Here is a 24281-nt window from a genome sequence, read left to right as displayed (position 1 = left end):
AAGTAGAAAGTGAGTCTGAAGGGCAGTGCTGAGAAGAAGTGGATGATATTCGTTGAATTAAGGAAAGAAATCATCAACAAAAATTTGAGGGTATTACTGCGAGCTTGCGCCATCCTGAAGCAGAATGGAGTCTAATACCAAACAAGGATGTTAAAAAAAATCTCTACAATGGACATTTATCCATGAAAATAGGGTATAGCTACTGATGGTGTTTGTGACAGACAAACAGTTCGAAGGAGAAACCATAGAAGTCCATTCTCCAAGGCAAATGATGTACATTACATTACTTCATAAAACTATTGTAGTTGTTAGTATTGTTTTAGCCTTATGGCAAAATCTAGAACATTTATAGCTGGGCAAAATATGGTCCGCAAGCTTTTCAATCCAGATGTTTCCAAATGGTGGGCGGGGTTTGTTTCTAGCACAGCCAGCCTGGGGACAGACTATGAAGCAGATTTCTACAACAAAGTTCTGCAGAAAAGTAATTATTATTTCAGATTGTAATTGTTTTTTTACCCTTTGCGTTCATGTTTCGCCGTGCTTGTTGCGTTTTGCTTGATTGTAAAAGATGTCAATCTAGGAGGTGGTCTAAGGAATAAATACTCAGTATTTTTTATTGTTCATAGATAATCTTGTAAATCCCACAATCTTCATGTGCATTCTGGTTGTCTTATTCAGTACAAAAAAAGTATGTGTTTTTAGGTGGTCTGATCAGTCATTATTGTTTGTTTTGGTGTGTCTGAACAAAGTTTTTACATATATATATATATATATATACATATATATATATATATATATATATATATATATATATATATATATATATATATATATATACTGTGTACATGTATATATAACTGATGCTTAGTCTGGACACATCCTCAGTGACCTCTTGGATTCACCGGGCGTTTCGGGTCTCTCAACTGGTCATACGCCCTCCTCCAAGCGACCCAACCGGGGGTGATCAAATCCCCCGGCTTGTGTCCAGACGGCTCGCTAGCTACCATGACTCCAAGGATCTCCTCTTTTGAGCCACAACCATCTCGAGGCCCTTTCCGCCGCTTCGGTGGTACTGCGGATGGCTCTCCTCTTTCTCTCTCCATCGATGCCCAAACTGCTGAAGGCTCTGACCAAGGAATGGGCTGCAAATCCTCTACATCCAACCTCCACAGGGAAACACCTTGCTCTCCAACCAGCCTGCTGACAGTCGCTGACCAGTCCTGCATACTTGGAGAGCTTCCTCTCGAAGGCTTCTTCCAGGCGATCTTCCCACGGGACTGTCAGCTCCAGCAGCACAGCTTGTTTGGTGGACTCAGACACAAGGACAATGTCTGGTCGCAGGGTGGTGACTGCGATATGGCTGGGGAACTTCAGCTGGTTTTCAAGGTCCACCAACAACTGCCAGTCTTTTGCAGACGTCAGGATGCCTGCTGATGTTTTCCTAGCAGGAGTTGGCGTGTCCCCAGCTCTGACAAAGGCGATGGTTTTCTTGGAGGGGTGGAACTGTTTTGCCCATGCCAGTCCTGTGCTAATGGCTTCAGCGATGGTCTTCAGGACTTGGTCATGCCTCCACCTGTACCTTCCATCTCCAAGTGCCTTTGTACAGCAACTGAGGATGTGTTCCAGGGTTCCTCGCTTGGAGCACAGTGGGCATGCTGATGTCTCTGCTATGCCCCATGTGTGCAGGTTTGAAGGGCTTGGGAGCACATCATATACTGCCTGGATGAGAAATTTAATGCGTTGCGGCTCGGCTTTCCAAAGCTCAGCCCAGGTCACTCTCCTCTCAACCGCATTCTCCCATCTTGTCCAAGCTCCCTGTTGCTTCATTCCAACAGCCTTGCAGGTTCTTGTCTCCTCCACTGCCGCTCTCACCTCATCCTGAACAAGACGTCGGCCTTCCTTCCCCCTAGTGTTCAGTTGGGGAGTTGGAAAGGACCCTAGCCCAGCTCGACCCCGTGTAACTGCTCCAACCAGGCTCCTGTGTCGCAGCCTTGCATCTGCCTCTTGAACTGCTTCCTCTGCCCTCCATTTCCTGCCAGTCCTCACTTGGATCCCTGCTTTGGCCACCTTCGGATCACTTGAGTCCCTGTACTGTACCACTTCTCTGGCTCTAGTTACCTTAAATTCCTCCTCCAAGGATTTGAAAGGCAACTGCAGTTTGTTGCTGTTCCCGTAGAGTGCAATGCTACTCAGGCTCTTAGGTAGTCCCAGCCATCTCCGGAGGTGGTTGCTGACCCTCCGCTCTATGATCTCAACTGTCGAGATGGGGAACGAGTAGATGAGGAGGGGCCACAGGATCCTGGGAAGAATGCCATGCTGGTAAATCCAGGCTTTAAACTTCCCAGGTAAGCCTGACTTGTCCACGGATTTCAGCCAGCCATCCAACTCAGCGCATGTCGACTGGATGGATGTTGTGTCTCTCAAAGAGCAGTCAAAAACCTTGCCCAAGCTCTTGACTGGCTTCTCTGAGATAGTTGGAATGGCCGTGCCTGAGATGTTAAACCGGAACTTGTCCTCCACCTTACCCTTCTTCAGCACCATTGATCTGGATTTGGCGGGTTTGAAACGCATTCGGGCCCACTCCACCAACTCTTCAAGTCCCTTCAGAATCCAACGGCAGCCTGGGACTGATTCTGTCATGACTGTGAGGTCATCCATGAATGCCCTGATGGGTGGTTGCCTTTGTCCGGAATTTGTGCGGGGCCCTCTACACTCTGGCTCAGCAGACTTGGTGAGCATGTTCATGGCTAGTGAGAACAGTGTCACAGAGATAGTACACCCTGTGATAATACCAATCTCCACTTTGTGCCAACTGGATGTTGTTGGTCCGGAAGAGACCCTCATCCTGAAATTGCTGTAGTAATCAGCAATGAGGTCTCTACACCTGCTGGGTACATGATGTTTCATCAGAGTGAGTTGAACAAGCTTGTGCGGAATGGAGCCGAATGCGTTTGCCAGGTCAAGCCACAGTACTGATAGGTTGCCCTTGTTCTCTCGAGCCTCCCGAATGAGCTGCGTCACCACACCGGTATGCTCCATACATCCTGACATTCCTGAAATGCCGCCTTTCTGGACAGATGTATCGATGTAGGTATTCTTTGCCAGGTAGGTACACAGTCGTTTGGAAACGGCGCTGAAGAAGACCTTTGCCTCAACACACAGCAGGGAGATGATGCGGAACTGGTCCAGCTGAGTGGAGTTTTCCTCCTTTGGGATCCATACCCCTTCCGCCACTCGCCATTGCTCAGGGATCCTCCCCCTTCTCCAGAAGACTCGCAGGATTTTCCACAGACGCTGCAGGAGTTTGGGACAGTTCTTATACACTTTGTATGAAGTGCCACTCGGTCCCGGTGTAGAGCTTGCCCTGGCTCTGCGGACAACCTCCCTGACTTCCTTTAGCTGCAGCTCCGACATGTCAAACTGCATTTCTGGTTCAGGGGGGTCTATGAGGTTGTTACACTCTCCCAACTCCTGCTCTCTTGCAGGATCACTGTACGTTTGCTTCAGATGTTGATCTATGTCTTCCTGTGAGGAGGCCAGTTTGCCACTGCACTTCTGTCCCAGCAAATCCTTCGTGAACTTGAAGGGGTTAGCAATGAAAGCAGCACGTTTGCGTGCCCTCTCGCGTCGCCGCCTCCGATGCCACTCTGCCCGACGGAGAATTCTGATCTTTTTCCGAAGGATGCACATCAGCTGGGCCAGGCCAGTGCGTTCCTCATGTCCTGCCGCCTTGTACTGGAACTTCAGCGCTTTCATCTCCTGCCTGATGTTGTGGATCCTTACAGCTCTGTGGTTCTTTGAGTACGTGGTTCCGGAGCTTCTCTTCTCCTCCTCGCCGAACCGTTCAGCTGCAATGCTGACAATGATTGTTGTCATAGCTTGTAGCTTCCCGTCGGCTTCTCCCTTCGCCGTTGCCTCCAGAATTTGGTCGACATCGTCATCGAGTTGCTTCCAGAGTGAGGTCATGCTAGCTGCAGGCCACTTGATCCGCCTCTGTTCAGACTTGATACTCGAGGGATTAGTTTGCAACACATGGAGGTTCTGGGCACTATGGGGTGACTCCGGGCCTGGCACCTCCTGCGTCTCACCAGGTGTAACACCTGTGCGTTGTGTTGCTTCTGCTCCCATCAGGCACTTCTTCCTCGCTTGGTGGATCTTTAAGCCATGGATGTTCTTGCAGACTTTACCGCATGTACACTGCGCGCTCATAGTCGTTTGTCCGTTGCCTAGGTCTGTTAACGTTAAGTCCGTCCGACTGGGGTGCTCATCCTCCCCCCCTCTCGGGCTCCCCTGGGGGTATTTTTCCTTTAGGTTCATCGTAGCTTAGTTGGGTTCCTCCTCACAGAGGATGCAAATTGGGTTGCCAACCCTTTCTGCCCCGGTTGCCGTCTCTCCGGGCTGTCACTGACTCTCCAGTAGTCACCACACTCTTCATGGTTGTCATCCAGTCTTTCCTGGCTGTCACTGATCGCTCAGGGTATTCGCTGTGTACATACATCTACTGATGCTTAGTCTGGACACATCCTCAGTGAGCATGTACAATACTCAATACTTGGTTGGAGCTCCTTTTGCCTCAATTACTGCGTTAATGCGGCGTGGCATGGAGTCGATGAGTTTCTGGCACTGCTCAGGTTTTATGAGAGCCCAGGTTGCTCTGATAGTGGCCTTCAACTCTTCTGCGTTTTTGGGTCTGGCATTCTGCATCTTCCTTTTCACAATACCCCACAGATTTTCTATGGGGCTAAGGTCAGGGGAGTTGGCGGGCCAATTTAGAACAGAAATACCATGGTCCGTAAACCAGGCATGGGTAGATTTTGCGCTGTGTGCAGGCGCCAAGTCCTGTTGGAACTTGAAATCTCCATCTCCATAGAGCAGGTCAGCAGCAGGAAGCATGAAGTGCTCTAAAACTTGCTGGTAGACGGCTGCGTTGACCCTGGATCTCAGGGGTATTGTGAAAAGGAAGATGCAGAATGCCAGACCCAAAAACGCAGAAGAGTTGAAGGCCACTATCAGAGCAACCTGGGCTCTCATAACACCTGAGCAGTGCCAGAAACTCATCGACTCCATGCCACGCCGCATTAACGCAGTAATTGAGGCAAAAGGAGCTCCAACCAAGTGTTGAGTATTGCACATGCTCATATTTTTCATTTTCATACTTTTCAGTTGGCCAACATTTCTAAAAATCCCTTTTTTGTATTAGTCTTAAGTAATATTCTAATTTTGTGACACACGGAATTTTGGATTTCATTTGTTGCCACTTCAAATCATCAAAATTAAATGAAATAAACATTTGAATGCATCAGTCTGTGTGCAATGAATAAATATAATGTACAAGTTACACCTTTTGAATGCAATTACTGAAATAAATCAAGTTTTTCAAATTATTCTAATTTACTGGCTTTTACCTGTATGTATGTATGTATGTATGTATGTATGTATGTATGTATGTATATATATATATATATATATATATATATATATGTATATGTATATATATATATATATATATATATATATATATATATATATACAGGGACCCCCCAGATATAAGTTTTTCTCTCTCAATGTGGCCCTGAGTCAAAATAATTGCCCAGGTCTGATTTATAGTAATGTCTAATATTGTACACTGGCCATGTCAAATAAACAAATAAAATATTTCTTAACGAAAAGTTAGTTTTTATAAAAAAAAAAAAAAAGGCATGTTGCATATTAAAATTGGTCCATGCACAAATTAAAATTATTTAAAAAAATGTTCAATGTTAATTTGCGACACGAATGTTCTGAGTTAAGAACTCGGTCACAGAACTAAATAAACCCTTCCTAACATAAAACAGATGAGGCCGAACATTTTTTTATTTTGTCACATTTTCTAATTTATTTATTTTGCCTTTAGAGAACCTTTATTTTTTTTATGATGTTACTTCCTGTGAGGAAGACTGGAATTGAAAGAGCCCTGTATTGATTCAAGGTTTTTGCACCATGTCCGTACTCTTTCGGACCTGATATTTCTACGATAATTCCACATCTGTCTGGTGAGAGAAACAAACTCCTCGAAAAAGATGACTTACGACCGTGATTCCCCAATCTGTGCCGGAAGACATCATCTGTCCGCACATGCGCGAAGACTACATCTCTTCCTGTCAACTTGTCGTACGGCAGTTATGTTCGTGCACACCGTTACTGTTGCTATGGTTTTCTTTTTATTTAAAAAAAATGTCATGTCAAAGATTACACACAAAACAAACTTTCCTCAGAAATGTAGTATTTTGAAACTGTACAATGTTCTCAGAAGCCTTAACAGCACGGGACGTCACAAATTCTCACTGGCACTCATCGAAGGCGGACGCTCCCCTTTCCCTCTTCCTTAAATCTCCTGCTTGTTTCTTTGTTTTGCTTTGTTTAACTTTCTTGTTGCTTCTTTTTGCACCTCTCTCTAAAATAAAAACAATGGAATTGATCCACTGGCCTCAACGAAATTGACAAGATCTCGGGTTTAGGTGAACCTTCCTGTCCTTACGGAACTGGCGACCCTTTCAGTCGAGCTCGTTTAAGACATCAACCTTTTCGGAATCATAATAACGGGACGTCTGCTGATTGGCGTAAGCGTTGCTCTGGTGAATCGACAAATTGGAAGATGCGGAGGATGCGGGCAGAACTGTGAGCTTGGACTTTTGCAATTTTGGACTACATTGCAAATTTCAAAACCTCTTGGAGATGCAGGCTGCTCCGATGGTGGCGTATGATCAGAGGTGGGTAGTAACGCGCTACATTTACTTTGTTACATCTACTTGAGTAACTTTTGGGATAAATTGTACTTCTAAGAGTAGTTTTAATGCAACATACTTTTACTTTTACTTGAGTATATTTATAGAGAAGAAACGCTACTTTTACTCCGCTCCATTTATCTACATTCAGCTCGCTACTCGCTACTGATTTTTATCGATCTGTTAATGCACGCTTTGTTTGTTTTTGGTTTGTCAGACAGACCTTCAAAGTAGGATCTGTCGCATGCCTGCGTTTCACCAATCAAATGCAGTCACCGGTGACGTTTGACTCCGTTTCACCAATCAAACAGAGCCAGGCGGTCACATGATTAACAAGCTTAAGCTTACATTAAAACTCAACAAACCACATCGCGGTAAGTAACGTTAGTAGATATTTTGGCTGTCACCGTAGGCTGATGTTAGCTTCCCTGCTATGAATCACTGTCAAATGTACAAACCCCGTTTCCATATGAGTTGGGAAATTGTGTTAAATGTAAATATAAACGGAATACAATGATTTGCAAATCATTTTCAACCCATATTCAGTTGAATATGCTACAAAGACAACATATTTGATGTTCAAACTGATAAACATGTTTTTTTTTTGCAAATAATCATTAACTTTAGAATTTGATGCCAGCAACACGTGACAAAGAAGTTGGGAAAGGTGGCAATAAATACTGATAAAGTTGAGGAATGCTCATCAAACACTTATTTGGAACATCCCACAGGTGAACAGGCAAATTGGGAACAGGTGGGTGCCATGATTGGGTATAAGAGTAGATTCCATGAAATGCTCAGTCATTCACAAACAAGGATGGGGCGAGGGTCACTTTGTCAACAAATGCGTGAGCAAATTGTTGAACAGTTTAAGAAAATCCTTTCTCAACCAGCTATTGCAAGGAATTGAGGGATTCCACCATCTACAGTCCGTAATATCATCAAAGGGTTCAGAGAATCTGGAGAAATCACAGCACGTAAGCAGCTAAGCCCGTGATCTTCGATCCCTCAGGCTGTACTGCATAAACAAGCGACATCAGTGTGTGAAGGATATCACCACATGGGCTCAGGAACACTTCAGAAACCCACTGTCAGTAACTACAGTTGGTCGCTACATCTGTAAGTGCAAGTTAAAACTCTCCTATGCAAGGCGAAAACCGTTTATCAACAACACCCAGAAACGTTATCGGCTTCGCTGGGCCTGAGCTCATCTAAGATGGACTGATACAAAGTGGAAAAGTGTTCTGTGGTCTGACGAGTCCACATTTCAAATTGTTTTTGGAAACTGTGGACGTTGTGTCCTCCGGACCAAAGAGGAAAAGAACCATCCGGATTGTTATAGGCGCAAAGTTGAAAAGCCAGCATCTGTGATGGTATGGGGGTGTAGTAGTGCCCAAGACATGGGTAACTTACACATCTGTGAAGGCGCCATTAATGCTGAAAGGTTTGGAGCAACATATGTTGCCATCCAAGCAACGTTACCATGGACGCCCCTGCTTATTTCATCAAGACAATGCCAAGCCACATGTTACATCAACGTGGCTTCATAGTAAAAGAGTGCGGGTACTAGACTGGCCTGCCTGTAGTCCAGACCTGTCTCCCATTGAAAATGTGTGGCGCATTATGAAGCCTAAAATACCACAACGGAGACCCCCGAACTGTTGAACAACTTAAGCTGTACATCAAGCAATAATAGGAAAGAATTCCACCTGAGAAGCTTCAAAAATGTGTCTCCTCAGTTCCCAATTGTTTACTGAGTGTTGTTAAAAGGAAAGGCCATGTAACACAGTGGTGAACATGCCCTTTCCTAACTACTTTGGCACGTGTTGCAGCCATGAAATTCTAAGTTAATTATTATTTGCAAAAAAATAAAAAAATGTATGAGTTTGAACATCAAATATCTTGTCTTTGTAGTGCATTCAATTGAATATGGGTTGAAAAGGATTTGCAAATCATTGTATTCCATTTATATTTACATCTAACACAATTTCCCAACTCATATGGAAACGGGGTTTGTACATCGTGTGGGGACATTTATTAACGTACTGCAGCCTCATAGACACACACACACACACACACACACACACACACGCACAGTCGCGCGCACACACACACACACACACACACACACACACACGCATGCATAGAAACACCAATCAGTGTGTTCCCAGATGCAGCCCACACCTATCAGTTTATGGTTTGCGTAAAGGCTAACTTGTTATTTTCCTTTGTAATCTCTGCCTACTGAGCCTATGGTGCTGTTAAGTTATTGTGGCTCAGTTTGCCTTAATTTTTTTTATGTTAATGTATTAATATTTAATATATATTATTGTTTGCTCTTGAACGCATCATAATTATCCCCTCAACTTCCCCCAAAATGGATTAACTCGCTGGAATAAAAAAGACAATATAACATACATCCATAAACGTGGATGCATATGAAAAAGTGCAATATATTTATCTGTACAGTAACCTATTTATTTATTTATATCTGCACCTTATTGCTTTTTTATCCTGCACTACCATGAGCTAATGCAACGAAATTTCGTTCTTATCTGTACTGTAAAGTTCAAATTTGAATGACAATAAAAAGGAAGTCTAAGTCTAAGTTTTAGTTGCTTAAGAGATATTCCTGGCTCTGAATTTGCTCATTGCTATTTTTATGTTTTTGTGCATTATTTGTTGCCGTCGTCATTAAACGAACAGGTTACTCATCAGTTACTCAGTACTTGAGCAGTTTTTTCACAACATACTTTTTACTTTTACTCAAGTAAATATTTGGGTGACTACTCCTTACTTTTACTTGAGTAATACATCTCTAAAGTAACAGTACTCTACCCACCTCTGCGTATGATGAATTTGAGCACCAGAAATAGAGTGAAAAGTTAAAATGTATTTCCGCTCGCCCAAACACAAACATTCTAATCTGGATTGTTTTCCCTGGCTGCAAGTGACGTGACAAGGTTGTTGCTTTAAGACTCACCCAGAGGACAGTGCAGCGAAGACGCAACAAACTCCTTCCCTGTCTCTCATGGACACACACCTGTTGTTGACTTATGTTGGACAGACTGGTTGCATTTCTACGGTTGCAAGAGCACCGAGGTCACGGAACAGAGAACCGCTGCATGCTTACTACACCCATTAGGGCTGGGCGAAATGGATGAAAAAATATATCTCGGTATGTTTTTACTTAAACTCGATATTCGATATATATCTTCATATATTTTCCGGTGAAAGTATACATATAAAGATATTCATTTTTGAGTGAGATTCACTGAAATTGAAGTGAATGACAACTGTACTCTAAACAGTCAGTGGCACTTTTATTAACCCAGTTAGTCAAGATGGGTATTAACTAGGGATGTCCGATAATGGCTTTTTGCCGATATCCGATATTGTCCGACTCTTTAATTACCGATACCGATATCAACCGATACCGATATCAACCGATGCTGATATATACAGTCGTGGAATTAACACATTATTATGCCTAATTTGGACAACCAGGTATGGTGAAGACAAGGTCCTTTTTTAAAATATTAATCAAATCAAATAAGATAAATAAATTAAAAACATTTTCTTGAATAAAAAAGAAAGTAAAACAATATAAAAACAGTTGCATAGAAACTAGTAATTAATGAAAATGAGTAAAATTAACTGTTAAAGGTTAGTACTATTAGTGGACCAGCAGCACGCACAATCATGTGTGCTTACGGACTGTATCCCTTGCAGACTGTATTGATATATCCATCCATCCATTTTCTACCGCTTAATCCCTTCGGGGTTGTGGGGGGCGCTGGAGCCTATCTCAGATATATATTCATATATAATGTAGGAACCAGAATATTAATAACAGAAAAAAACAACCCTGTTGTGTGAATGAGTGTAAATGGGGGAGGGAGGTTTTTTGGGTTGGTGCACTAATTGTAAGTGTATCTTGTGTTTTTTATGTTGATTTAATAAAAAAAAACAAAAAAAACAAAACAAACAAAACCCGATACAGATAATAAAAAAAAACGATACCGATAATTTCCGATATTACATTTTAAAGCTTTTATCGGCCGATATTATCGGACATCCCTAGAAAATGAACTTTAAGTAGCACAGAATTACATAGCATAGAAAACATTTCTTTCTACGTACAATAAATAACATAGCTGTGCAAAAAATACAAAATGTATCAAACTCAGATAAAAAAAATACATTTGCAGAAAGACACTTTTTAATTCTCAGTGAACGATGTACAACACGTATGGTTCTGGTCAGCGCCAAGTAAGTGACTTGACTTAATTGTGCGGCTATAATCTTCCTCACTTTGGCATACATTTTTGGCAGCATTTCTCGTGCAAAATATGCCCGGCTTGGCAACTCCAGAACAGTTTTGATTTGGGTTTACATGGTGAACAACTCAAATTAATGTTTTATCCAGACGCATACATTTGTCCAAATGTGGCCAAGTAGATGCATTGTGGGTTTCCTGGACGTCGTCCAATATATATATTTTTTATATATATAAATTGCCCGCTTTAATATTCTCGTCGTCATTTGGGATGTGCGTGTCTGTTGTGATTTCCCTTCCTGTTTCGATGACCCGCCCTATGTTGCCTCTGATTGGCCTGTCCGTAAGGTTTTGCTCTAATCTCAACCAATCGTGACTCATCATAGTAAACCAACCAACCAATCATGGATGTTCTTACACGTGCAAGCACGTCTTGGAAGGAGGAAGGGGAGGGGTTTAGTAGCCCATGGAGTTTTGAGAGGGAGTGGGAAGTGGTGGAGAACAAGGAACACAACATAATAAGCGGTGTTTGGTCATTTTAACGTGAAATACATTTTATCACGATATTTTCTTAATATCTTGTTTAAAAATATATCGTTCAAACTCGATATAACGCCCAGCCCTAACACACATATGCATCCACGAAAAATACACACTTCCCCCACGCCTTCAACACTTTGCCCCACGTGGTATGACGGAATGCCAAGCAGTGCCCCTACTGGCTGGACGCTTTGGGCCGGATGTCAGCCCCCTGGCCCCTCGTCGAGTTGTATGTCGTAATATGTATGTGCTTTGCTAATTATAACTAAACATAAGTGAAATTGGATTGAAGGTTTGGGGAAGAAAAAAAATGTTTTTGTTTTCTTCATTTTTCTCAAGCTGCTGCATTTTGAAAACCCCTGCTTTCAACACCAACTTTAAGTGGAAGCATGGCGGAGACATATGCAAAACAATCTTGCCTTCCCTCACACTTTGTCCAAACGAACCGTTCAGAATTGTCACGGCTGGTTACACTAGGCCAGGGGTCGGCAACCCGCGGCTCTTTAGCGCCGCCCTGGTGGCTCTCTGGAGCTTTTTCAAACAATGCATGAAAACTTGAAAAAGATGAGGGGAAAAAAAATCTATTTTTGTTTTAATATGGTTTCTGTAGGAGGACAAACATGACACAAACCTCCATAATTGTTATAAAGCACACTGTTTATATTAAACATGCTTCACTGATTCGAGTATTTGGCTTGCGCCGTTTTGTCCTACTAATTTTGGCGGTCATTGAACTCACCGTAGTTTGTTTACATGTATAACTTTCTCCGACTTTCTAGGACGTGTTTTATGCCACTTCTTTTTCTGTCTCATTTTGTCCACCAAACTTTTAACGTTGTGCATGAATGCACAAAGGTGAGTTTTGTTGATGTTATTGACTTGTGTGGAGCGCTAATCAGACATATTTGGTCACTGCATGACTGCAAGCTAATCGATGCTAACATGCTATTTAGGCTAGCAATATGTACATATTGCATCATAATGCCTCATTTGTAGGTATATTTGAGGTCATTTAGTTTCCTTTAAGTCCTCTTAATTCAATTTATACGTCATGACTCACTATCTGTGGCTTTTATTTTTTTGCGGCTCCAGACAGATTTGTTTTTGTATTTTTGTCCAATATGGCTCTTTTAACATTTTGGGTTGCCGACCCCTGCACTAGGCCATGCCTTATTTTGAGTTTGTGTTCTTCTGTTTTTAGTGTTAGTTCCTGTCCTGCGCTCTTATTTTGGTGGCACTTCCTGTTGTGTTGTTTTTCCTGCGACGCTTGAGTCGCATGATGGTAATTACTGGCGTGTTCCCATGTCAATGTGCAGGTAAAAAAGTAATGTAATGACAAAAACAAACAAGATGAGTGTCGCTTAGAAGGACACAGAAGCATTGGGAAGGCTATGCAAAAACAAAACTAAAATGGACAGGATGCTGGAACACAGCAAAAACTCACGGCAGGAGGAAAGCGCGTCCACATGAACAAAAATTCATTCAAAACAAAGTCCCGACAAATAATGGGGGCTCATGCTCTACTTAAATGGACCTAATTGTTAACAGAAAGCAGGTGTGTGGATCAGTGCTCAGAGAAAGATGTGAAGCGATTACGTAAAAACACCAACACAACAGGAAGTGTCACCGAAATAAGAGTGCAGGACAGGAACTTAAACACAGGAGAACACTAACAAACTCGAAATAAGGCATTTTTCGTGTAACCAGCCGTGACAGGAATTTGCAAAACCTACATTATATAATAATACATTTATAATATGAATTTGTGCATTTTGCAGGTCCGTCATTGTAGTCAATAAGCTCCTTCTTTTTCGCCATCCTTTTGTTTTCGGGCAGATTGGCTCATAAGAGTAGGAAGCAGATTCATATGACCCCATTCGTCGTGGATTACTAGACACATGAAACGTGACCAGCTCGGTGGCTTTGTAGTTAAGAGTGTCCGCCCTGAGACTGGGAGGTCGTGAGTTCAAACCCCGGCCGAGTCATACCAAACACTATAAAAAATGGGACCCTTTGCCTCCCTGCTTGGCACTCAGCATCAAGGGTTGGAATTGGGGGTTAAATCATCAAATGATTTCCGAGCGCGGCGCACGCTGCTGCTCACTGCTCCCCTCACCTCCCAGGGGGTGAACATGGGGATGGGTCAAATGTCACCACACCCATTGTGTGTGACAATCGTTGGGACTTTAACTTTAATTTGAAAGATGCACTATCCACTTAAGCTACCAGACAACAGTGTTGAATATCTTAAAATGTGCAATTACAACTTTGACCACTACATCAGTTGCGCTTTCAGTCATTTTCAGCCCACTGCATTGCAAAATGCCTTCCTCTCACACGAGGTCCACCCAGAAAAAGGCCCTTCCCTACTGTATATTCACATTTCTAATACAAAGTAGCGTATAGTACAAACTTAATCCGTCAGACTTGCTATGGACGCGCATAATATACAACATGGATGACGGGGAGAAGACGCAGTCGAAGTGGAGGCACGTAAATAAGACCAAGTGACAGTCAAAAAGCGGCTTGAAAACGGTCTTCAAAACATAACATACATTATGCAAGATTTTGACCAAAGCACCACAATTTCATGTTATGTAGACCACAAGGAAGTGTTTCAAATGTAGAAAACTAATTGTAAGTAAAAGTACATTAACTACATCTACTTGTATTTTTAATTAAATACTTTGGTAAATGTCCACTGGTTGAGTCATGTGTGATTACAGTAATACAACATGTTACAAGTATAGTTGGTCAAACAGCTGCACCAACAAACACAAATGTAACACATTTCATGTTCAGTTTGTTTGACCTTGGGGGAGGTCAGCGGGTTGGTGGCGGACACGGTACCTGGGAGGCGCGAGAGTTTGCTCGAGAAACTCCTCTATTCTGATGAAGTCGGTCTTGAGGGTGCCGTTGTAGAGCAGGAAAGGAGGGTTGGCGCCGGGGGCCAAGTCCTTCAGCTCTGCAGGTTTCCTGTCAAAGGATGGAGATTTTATTTTTTTGGTATTATTAGGACCCTCCCTTTTTAACAGGGAAGGGTCCACCCAGATCCTTTTATTCTAAGTTGACTAGAATTGAAGTTAACCATAGCAATACCAGCACTGAGACTATCAAAAGGTCAAAGCAATCCCTAAAATGGTCGCTTGTCTCATGTTTTTGTCCACCTAGGTTTGGGTATCGAAACTGAAAGTTAACTTGACCAGTTTGCTGCACACACACATGTTCCTCCACTTTCCCTCCAGGCTTGTACTTCATGACACCATTAAAGTAGGTACGCGACAATCAACTGCTGACCAGAACGAGGTGCGTGTCATTGTTTGCTGCGTTTTGGGGTTATTTTAGGACCAATTGAAAAGCACATTGGTTGATAACGTAGTTTACCTTTCCCAACTGTGTCTCGACGTAGTATTGTACAGGTCTAATTCAACACACGAAATTTTACGTCTCAAGATCGTACGAAGTATGTTTTAATTTCTTTAGTTTCTAACGTTTGTATACAGTGTTCTGAAAATTACTTTGTAAAAAGTAATTAGTTATAGTTACTCTTTACTTTACCAAACAAGTAATTAAATTACGAATATAATTATTCTTTAATAAACGTCATTAATTACGAGGGAATGTTATTTTTACGTTACTTGCAAAAAACACAACTTTAAATATCTGGCATATGCATTTAATATAAGCGTGCAATGTGTGTATGCTTTTAAAAGGCGTGGCCTGTTTCAATAGAGATGTGTTCTTTAGCTTTAGCAGTTAGCAGCGCACTTTGTCTGCTTTGACGCCAGCTTGTGACACCGGATTGTGTTAACTCTGCTTAATGAAGATTGAATGGGCTTCGATGGCAGTCATATTGTCTTGTCAACAAGCGGTGTATTGTTTGGATGGCAAGTTTGCCACTTCAATCATTGGCTTGTTGTTCATTATTCCCATTGTGTGCGTATGTTGTTGTCTGCTGTCTCAGTGTCTGCTTGTTTATTTACAAGTAAAAATATATTTTCTGCATTGAACTTGCTGCACTTATGACGCTGTCTTGTTGACGTAAAACCACATCAAAAGTAGCGTGCTAGGATACATCAAGCTATCCCTAACGGCATTGTAACGAACCTAAAAGTAGTTAGGTTACTTATTACTAGGGAAAGTAACGGCATTTGGAACGCCGTTATTACGAACATTGTTTGTATATATATTTGTCTGTATAATCCTGAAATATGAAGGTAGTCTAATCATCCGATCGTGGTTTTTGAGCATCCTTAAAGTAGCTTTTGTGAGGCTGTAGCAGCCATCGTGGCTGCCGGCACCGCCTCGCCTCGGACAAACAAAACAAACATTTGTGTAAAAATCCAAATGCATATTTATTCCCTCTAAAACCCTATTTGAAAATTACAGGAAATATGAGACTTACAGCTATTTTTTGTAAGTGTAACGTTGATACTTGACTGATTAGTTTTTAAAAACAAAATATTTACGTTTTTTTTCATCGTGATTTTGTTTGAGTTACTTAAAGGGGAACATTATCACCAGACCTATGTAAGCGTCAATATATACCTTGATGTTGCAGAAAAAAGACCATATATTTTTTTAACCGATTTCCGAACTCTAAATGGGTGAATTTTGGCGAATTAAACGCCGAGTCAAATCAGCTCTGTTATTTTCCGTTTTTTCGACTGTTTTCCGTAACTTGGAGACATCATGCCTCGTCGGTGTGTTGTCGGAGGGTGTAACAACACGAACAGGGACGGATTCAAGTTGCACCAGTGGCCCAAAGATGCGAAAGTGGCAAGAAATTGGACGTTTGTTCCGCACACTTTACCGACGAAAGCTATGCTACGACAGAGATGGCAAGAATGTGTGGATATCCTGCGACACTCAAAGCAGATGCATTTCCAACGATAAAGTCAAAGAAATCTGCCGCCAGACCCCCATTGAATCTGCCGGAGTGTGTGAGCAATTCAGGGACAAAGGACCTTGGTAGCACAGCAAGCAATGGCGGCAGTTTGTTCCCGCAGACGAGCGAGCTAAACCCCCTGGATGTCTTGGCTCACACCGTCCCTTATGCCACCGAAGATGATCAAGAGAAGAATATCGACCCTAGCTTCCCTGGCCTGCTGACATCAACTCCAAAACTGGACAGATCAGCTTTCAGGAAAAGAGCGCGGATGAGGGTATGTCTACAGAATATATTAATTGATGAAAATTGGGCTGTCTGCACTCTCAAAGTGCATGTTGTTGCCAAATGTATTTCATATGCTGTAAACCTAGTTCATAGTTGTTAGTTTCCTTTAATGCCAAACAAACACATACCAATCGTTGGTTAGAAGGCGATCGCCGAATTCGTCCTCGCTTTCTCCCGTGTCGCTGGCTGTCGTGTCATTTTCGTCGGTTTCACTTGCTTACGGTTCAAACCGATATGGCTCAATAGCTTCAGTTTCTTCTTCAATTTCGTTTTCGCTACCTCCCTCCACACTACAACCATCCGTTTCAATACATACGTAATCTGTTGAATCGCTTAAGCCGCTGAAATCAGAGACTAATGTCGCTATAGCTTGCTGTTCTATCCGCCATGTTTGTTTGAGTTGGCATCACTGTGTGACGTCACAGGAAAATGGACGGGTGTATATAACGATGGTTAAAATCAGGCACTTTGAAGCTTTTTTTAGGGATATTGCGTTATGGGTAAAATTTTGAAAAAAACTTCGAAAAATAAAATAAGCCACTGGGAACTGATTTTTAATGGTTTTAACCCTTCTGAAATTGGGATAATGTTCCCCTTTAACTCTAATGCATTTACTTTTTATTTCATTTCATTATGACAAATAAGGGAGCTATGATGTTTTAAACTTCAGTTCACCGTCTAGTAGTACGCCAAAGAACCCGTTAATTAAATATTCAAACACAGTGATACTGTTCAAACTGTGTGTAATGTTACAGTGGCCAAAAATATCACATATACTTGTTAAATATAACATCTGTCTTGTTTTTTTTTTAAATGAATACTTATACCTACTACGCTACTGTGTTTTAATGTTTGTCATTATGGTGGTACTTTGAGGCAAGTTTTTTCTGTGGTGGTACTTGGTGAACATTTCCAGTGAGGGTTGGACTCCGTCAAGGCTGACCTTTGTCATCGATTCTGTTCATAACTATTATGGACAGAATTTCTCGGCGCAGTCAGGGCGTTGAGGGGATCCGGTTTGGTGGCTGCAGGATTAGGTCTCTGCTTTTTGCAAATGATGTGGTCCTGATGGCTTCATCTGGCCAGGATCTTCAGCTCTCACTGGATCGGTTCGCAGCTCAGTGTGAAGCGACTGGGATGAGAATCAGCACCTCCAAGTCCGAGTCCATGGTTCTCGCTCGGAAAAGGGTGGAGTGCCATCTCCGGGTTGGGGAGGAGACCCTGCCCCAAGTGGAGGAGTTCAAGTACCTCGGAGTCTTGTTCACGAGTGAGGGAAGAGTGGATCGTGAGATCGACAGGCGGATGGTGCGGCGTCTTCAGTAATGCGGACGCTGTATCGATCCGTTGTGGTGAAGAAGGAGCTGAGCCGGAAGGCAAAGCTCTCAATTTACCGGTCGATCTACGTTCCCATCCTCACCTATGGTCATGAGCTTTGGGTTATGACCGAAAGGACAAGATCACGGGTACAAGCGGTCGAAATGAGTTTCCTCCGCCGGGTGGCGGGGCTCTCCCTTAGAGATAGGGTGAGAAGCTCTGTCATCCGGGGGGAGCTCAAAGTAAAGCCGCTGCTCCTCCACATCGAGAGGAGCCAGATGAGGTGGTTCGGGCATCTGGTCAGGATGCCACCTGAACGCCTCCCTAGGGAGGTGTTTAGGGCACGTCCGACCGTTGGGGGCCACGGGGAAGACCCAGGACACGTTGGGAAGACTATGTCTCCCGGCTGGCCTGGGAACGCCTCGGGGTCCCACGGGAGGAGCTGGACGAAGTGGCTGGGGAGAGGGAAGTCTGGGCTTCCCTGCTTAGGCTGCTGCCCCCGCGACCCGACCTCGGATAAGCGGAAGAAGATGGATGGATGGATGGATGGATACTTGGTGGAAAAAGTTTGACAATCACTGTCTTAATAGATAATCCGGGACAAAAAAGCAATATTGATTTTCAAAAATGTGTAGCTCCCTTAATATTTGGCCTATCATAATGGTTCAAGTATCATTTTAAGTAGAGATGTTCCGATAATGGCTTTTTTTCCGATATTCCGATATTGTCCAACTCTTAATTACAGATTCCGATATCAACCGATACCGATATATACAGTCGTGGAATTAACACATTATTATGCCTAATTTTGTTGTGATGCCCCGCTGGATGCATTAAACAATGTAACAAGGTTTTCCAAAATAAATCAACTCAAGTTATGGAAAAAAAAGCCAACATGGCACTGCCATATTTAGTATTGAAGTCACAAAGTGCATTATTTTTTTTTAACGTGCCTTAAAACAGCAGCTTGGAATTTAGGACATGCTCTCCCTGAGAGAGCATGAGGAGGTTGAGGTGGGCGGGGTTGAGGTGGGGGGCAGGGGGGTAGGATAGGATAAAGACCTATCCTATCCTATCCTATCTTATCCTATATTGTAGCGTCTCGGAAGAGTTAGTGCTGCAAGGGGTTCTGGGTATTTGTTCTGTTGTGTTTATGTTGTGTTACGGTGCGGATGTTCTCCCAAAATGTGTTTGTCATTCTTGTTTGGTGTGGGTTCACAGTGTGGCGCATATTTGTAACAGTGTTAAAGTTGTTTATACGGCCACCCTCAGTGTGACCTGTATGGCTGTTGACCAAGTATGCCTTGCATTCACTTGTGTGTGTGAAAAGCAGTAGATAATATGTGATTGGGCCGGCACGCAAAGGCAGTGCCTTTAAGGTTTATTGACGCTCTGTACTTCTCCCTACGTCCGTGTACCACTCCGTACAGCGGCGTTTTAAAAAGTCATACATTTTGCTTTTTGAAACCGATACTGATAATTTCCGATATTACATTGATTTATTTTGTAAATATTTTTTCTTCAATATTTTGCATTGGAATTTTTTTGTCACGTACCAAATTAAACTTGAGAAAATAATAGGTGAGAGTGCATAGACATTATTAATCTAAGGAAACAGGGTGAGCTCATCGTGTGTATCTCTTCGAGCAGAACAAAGGCTTCTAAAGTGCTTCAAGGTGGAAAATATTCGTTGAACAGCATAAAATGTGTGTAACATGAGTGCCCCTCCACTGAAAACATGAATGCATGAAAAGTTTCCTGTTTTCCCGCCAGTAATGACCCTGAGAAGTTCACACAATGCTTTGGTCGGAGGCAACACATGGCTCTTTGTGCGCCGGCGGTGTGAAACACTTTGCGTTATGACAGAAAAACAACAACGTGTGCGTTTTAATAGAGGTGCTTGTGAAGAGGAAGGGAGGGGGGGGCACTTACTTCCTCATGTCAACAGTGGTCACGGTGAACTTGACTCCTTTCAGCCACAGCACCATGAAGAGCCTCTGGCAGAAGGGACAGTTGCCCACGTTCTCGCCGTCATGGCCGGCCTGCCGCATAAATACATCAAGAGGAAACGGTTATGTCCCTTCCTGCTTTGAAGGTCACTTTCCAAGACACAAACCAGGGTAGGGGGCCTTCTGTTGCGGCAGAAGACGACCGTAAGGCCTGTTTGTTGAAGCCCCAGATGTAGTTCTGAGGTTGTGTGTGTGTGTGGGTGCTAATGTATGTGTGTGTATGTATATATGTACAGTACAGGCCAAAAGTTTGGACACACCTTCTCATTCAATGCGTTTTCTTTATTTTCATGACTATTTACATTGTAGATTGTCACTGAAGGCATCAAAACTATGAATGAACACATGTGGAGTTATGTTCTTAACAAAAAAAGGTGAAATAACTGAAAACAGTTTCTTCAAAATAGCCACCCTTTGCTCCGATTACTGCTTTGCACACTCTTGGCATTCTCTCCATGAGCTTCAAGAGGTAGTCACCTGAAATGGTTTTCACTTCACAGGTGTCATAGTTTTGAGGCCTTCAGTGACAATCTACAATGTAAATAGTCATGAAAATAAAGAAAAAAAACCTTTGAATGAGAAGGTGTCCAAACTTTTGGCCTGTACTGTGTATGTACAAACCCCGTTTCCATATGAGTTGGGAAATTGTGTTAGATGTAAATATAAACGGAATACAATGATTTGCAAATCATTTTCAACCCATATTCAGTTGAATATGCTACAAAGACAACATATTTGATGTTCAAACTGATAAACATTTTATTTTTTGCAAATAATCATTAACTTTGGAATTTGATGCCAGCAACACGTGACAAAGAAGTTGGGAAAGGTGGCAATAAATACTGATAAACTTGAGGAATGCTCATCAAACACTTATTTGGAACATCCCACAGGTGAACAGGCAAATTGGGAACAGGTGGGTGCCATGATTGGATATAAAAGTAGATTCCAAGAAATGCTCAGTCATTCACAAACAAGGATGGGGCGAGGGTCACCACTTTGTCAACAAATGCGTGAGCAAATTGTTGGACAGTTTAAGAAAAACCTTTCTCAACCAGCTATTGCAAGGAATTTAGGGATTTCACCATCTACGGTCCATAATATCATCAAAGGGTTCAGAGAATCTGGAGAAATCACTGCACGTAAGCAGCTAAGCCCGTGACCTTCGATCCCTCAGGCTGTACTGCATCAACAAGCGACATCAGTGTGTAAAGGATATCACCACATGGGCTCAGGAACACTTCAGAAACCCACTGTCAGTAACTACAGTTGGTCGCTACATCTGTAAGTGCAAGTTAAAACTCTCCTATGCAAGGCGAAAACCGTTTATCAACAACACCCAGAAACGCCGTCGGCTTAGCTGGGCCTGAGCTCATCTAAGATGGACTGATACAAAGTGGACAAGTGTTCTGTGGTCTGACGAGTCCACATTTCAAATTGTGTTTGTAAACTGTGGACGTTGTGTCCTCCGGACCAAAGAGGAAAAGAACCATCCAGATTGTTATAGGCGCAAAGTTGAAAAGCCAGCATCTGTGATGGTATGGGGGTGTATTAGTGCCCAAGACATGGGTAACTTACACATCTGTGAAGGCACCATTAATGCTGAAAGGTACATACAGGTTTTGGAGCAACATATGTTGCCATCCAAGCAATGTTACCATGGACACCCCTGCTTATTTCAGCAAGACAATGCCAAGCCACGTGTTACATCAATGTGGCTTCATAGTGGAAGAGTGCGGGTACTAGACTGGCCTGCCTGTAGTCCAGACCTGTCTCCCATTGAAAATGTGTGGCGCATTATGAAGCCTAAAATACCACAACGGAGACCCCAGACTGTTGAACAACTTAAGCTGTACATCAAGCAAGAATGGGAAAGAATTCCACCCGAGAAGCTTAAAAAATGTGTCTCCTCAGTTCCCAAACGTTTACTGAGTGTTGTTAAAAGGAAAGGCCCTGTAACACAGTGGTGAACATGCCCTTTACCAACTACTTTAGCACGTGTTGCAGCCATGAAATTCTAAGTGAATTATTATTTGCAAAAAAAAAAAAGTTTATGAGTTTGAACATCAAATATCTTGTCTTTGTAGTGCATTCAATTGAATATGGGTTGAAAAGGATTTGCAAATCATTGTATTCCGTTTATATTTACATCTAACACAATTTCCCAACTCATATGGAAACGGGGTTTGTATGTATATGTTCCGGCAGTCAGCTTCAGAGGTGGGAACTGTAACTTTGATAATTTAGTTTCCTGTCGTTGAATATGCTAACCTAGCATGATGTACGTAGCTATTTGGTCAGCGTAATCTTAGCATGTCGCTCATGTAGCAATGCTAGTGTTGCTAACTTTTTTGTCCTCCTTAATGTTACGATGTTGTAATGCCGCTTCAAATAATGCGTGTACACTACAACACTGCAGATTTATGATATTTTTTAAAGCATATTCTATATATTGTTTATGTAGATCCTAATTTAAGTGTTAAATTAAGTCTTATGTATGTCTTATATGTTTACAGTGCCAAATTTGTCTTACTTTCTTTTTTAATGATTTTATGGCAATATTTACCAAGCGGAACTTCCGTTTCATCAACACACCTGCTAATCTTGGAGCTACTTCTTAACTGCGAAAATCAAAAGTTAACCAACTTTTGGCGGACCACTATTGTTCATTTTTGACACCTGCTTCATCAATAAAACATTTTCACTTTGACAAAAGTCATATCAAAACACGAGATGCAAGACGTACGGGACTTGGCGCGCCACCGAATGCTAACAAGATTGCTAACAGCTAATTGGAGATGCACTTCATCTTCGACATCAATTCCTCCACATGACATTGGCGAGCCTTTGACGTGAGCAATGCTAACAACAAAGCTATGTTCGAAACATGGGTGTTATGTCATGTTTGGAGACTTTTATGTTGAATCTCATTTAGAATGTCGTAATCAGTTTTTTATGCTTTAGCTATGAACATATTTGATTGAATGATAATTGTCCTATTTAGCGTGAAATTGTTTGCTATGGTCAGGCCTAGAACTAGTTAACCGCGACAAACAAGGACCACCTGTATGGCGTTTATTAATTTGGACAAGTGCAGAGTTACAGTGTAACTGTAAAAAGTGCAAAAAGTACTCTATAGCGCTTCTTGGAGACACACAGCTCATTAGCATTCAATAGTGATGGGTTGATGAGGCGTCATGAAGCGTTTCGACACATTGCAAAACTGTAGTGATACTGTGTCGACACTGTGTCACTAAATACTGACATCTGCTGGACATTAAAAATCCCTACAGGCAACATATGGTATTTATGACTCAACTGACACTGATTTTATGACCTAGTACAGTGGTCCCCAACCACCGGTCCGTGGATCGATTGGTACCGGCCGCACAAGAAATTAAAAAAAAAAAAAAAAAAAAAAAAAAATATATATATATATATATATATATATATATTTTTTTTTTATTTTATTAAATCAACATAAAAAACACAATATGCACTTACAATTAGTGCACCAACCCAAAATACCTCCCTCCCCCATTTACACTCATTCACACTCATTCGCACAAAAGGGTTGTTTCTTTTTGATATTAATATTTCTGGTTCCTACATTATATATATTATTATATAAACACCTCCCGAACGCCTCTCTCGGAAGGTGTTTCGGGCACGGAAGGAGGCCACGGGGAAGACCCAGGACACGTTGGGAAGACTATGTCTCCCGGCTGGCCTGGGAACGCCTCGGGATCCCCTGGGAGGAGCTGGATGAAGTGGCTGGGGAGAGGGAAGTCTGGGCTTCCCTGCTTAGGCTGCTGCCCCTGCGACCCGACCTCGGATAAGCGGAAGAAGATGGATGGATGGACATTATATCAATATAGATCAATACAGTCTGCAGGGATACAGTCCGTAAACACACATGATTGTATGTTTTTGGGACAAATTTTCAAGCGTTGACTGGTCTGCAGCTACAAAAAGGTTGGGGACCACTGACCTAGAATATACAATAATATAAACCAAGTCATGGTATTTGATTTAGGATTATTTCATATCTTCATTTAAATAAAAATATATTTTTATCTTTTTTAGATACAGTCAATAAATAATGTGAACATGTATCATAACATGGAAATCTACGAGAACGTGTTGTGAATGAGGATACTTGTGGACTGGGACTTTTTTTTTTTTTAAAAACAAACAGT

General features: G+C 42.2%; 1 protein-coding gene and 1 long non-coding RNA gene across 2 annotated transcripts in view; one reads left to right on the top strand and one right to left on the bottom strand.

Moving 5' to 3' along the window:
- Positions 1-24281, top strand: part of LOC140679468 (uncharacterized) — a 44098-nt gene that overhangs the window by 4673 nt on the left and 15144 nt on the right. The window lies entirely within an intron of this gene.
- Positions 1-24281, bottom strand: part of clic2 (chloride intracellular channel 2) — a 40518-nt gene that overhangs the window by 12759 nt on the left and 3478 nt on the right. The window contains exons 2-3 of the mRNA XM_061976658.2: positions 20006-20115; positions 14434-14559 (exon numbers count right to left, since the gene is read on the bottom strand). Of these exons, the coding sequence (XP_061832642.1) occupies positions 14434-14559; positions 20006-20115 (236 nt within the window). The remainder of the gene's footprint in view (positions 1-14433; positions 14560-20005; positions 20116-24281) is intronic.

The sequence above is a fragment of the Nerophis lumbriciformis genome, linkage group LG16 (assembly GCF_033978685.3).
Source record: "Nerophis lumbriciformis linkage group LG16, RoL_Nlum_v2.1, whole genome shotgun sequence".
Classification (NCBI taxonomy): domain Eukaryota; kingdom Metazoa; phylum Chordata; class Actinopteri; order Syngnathiformes; family Syngnathidae; genus Nerophis; species Nerophis lumbriciformis.
Note: the sequence above shows the minus strand (reverse complement) of the source record. Positions and strands in the feature narration are given on the sequence as shown.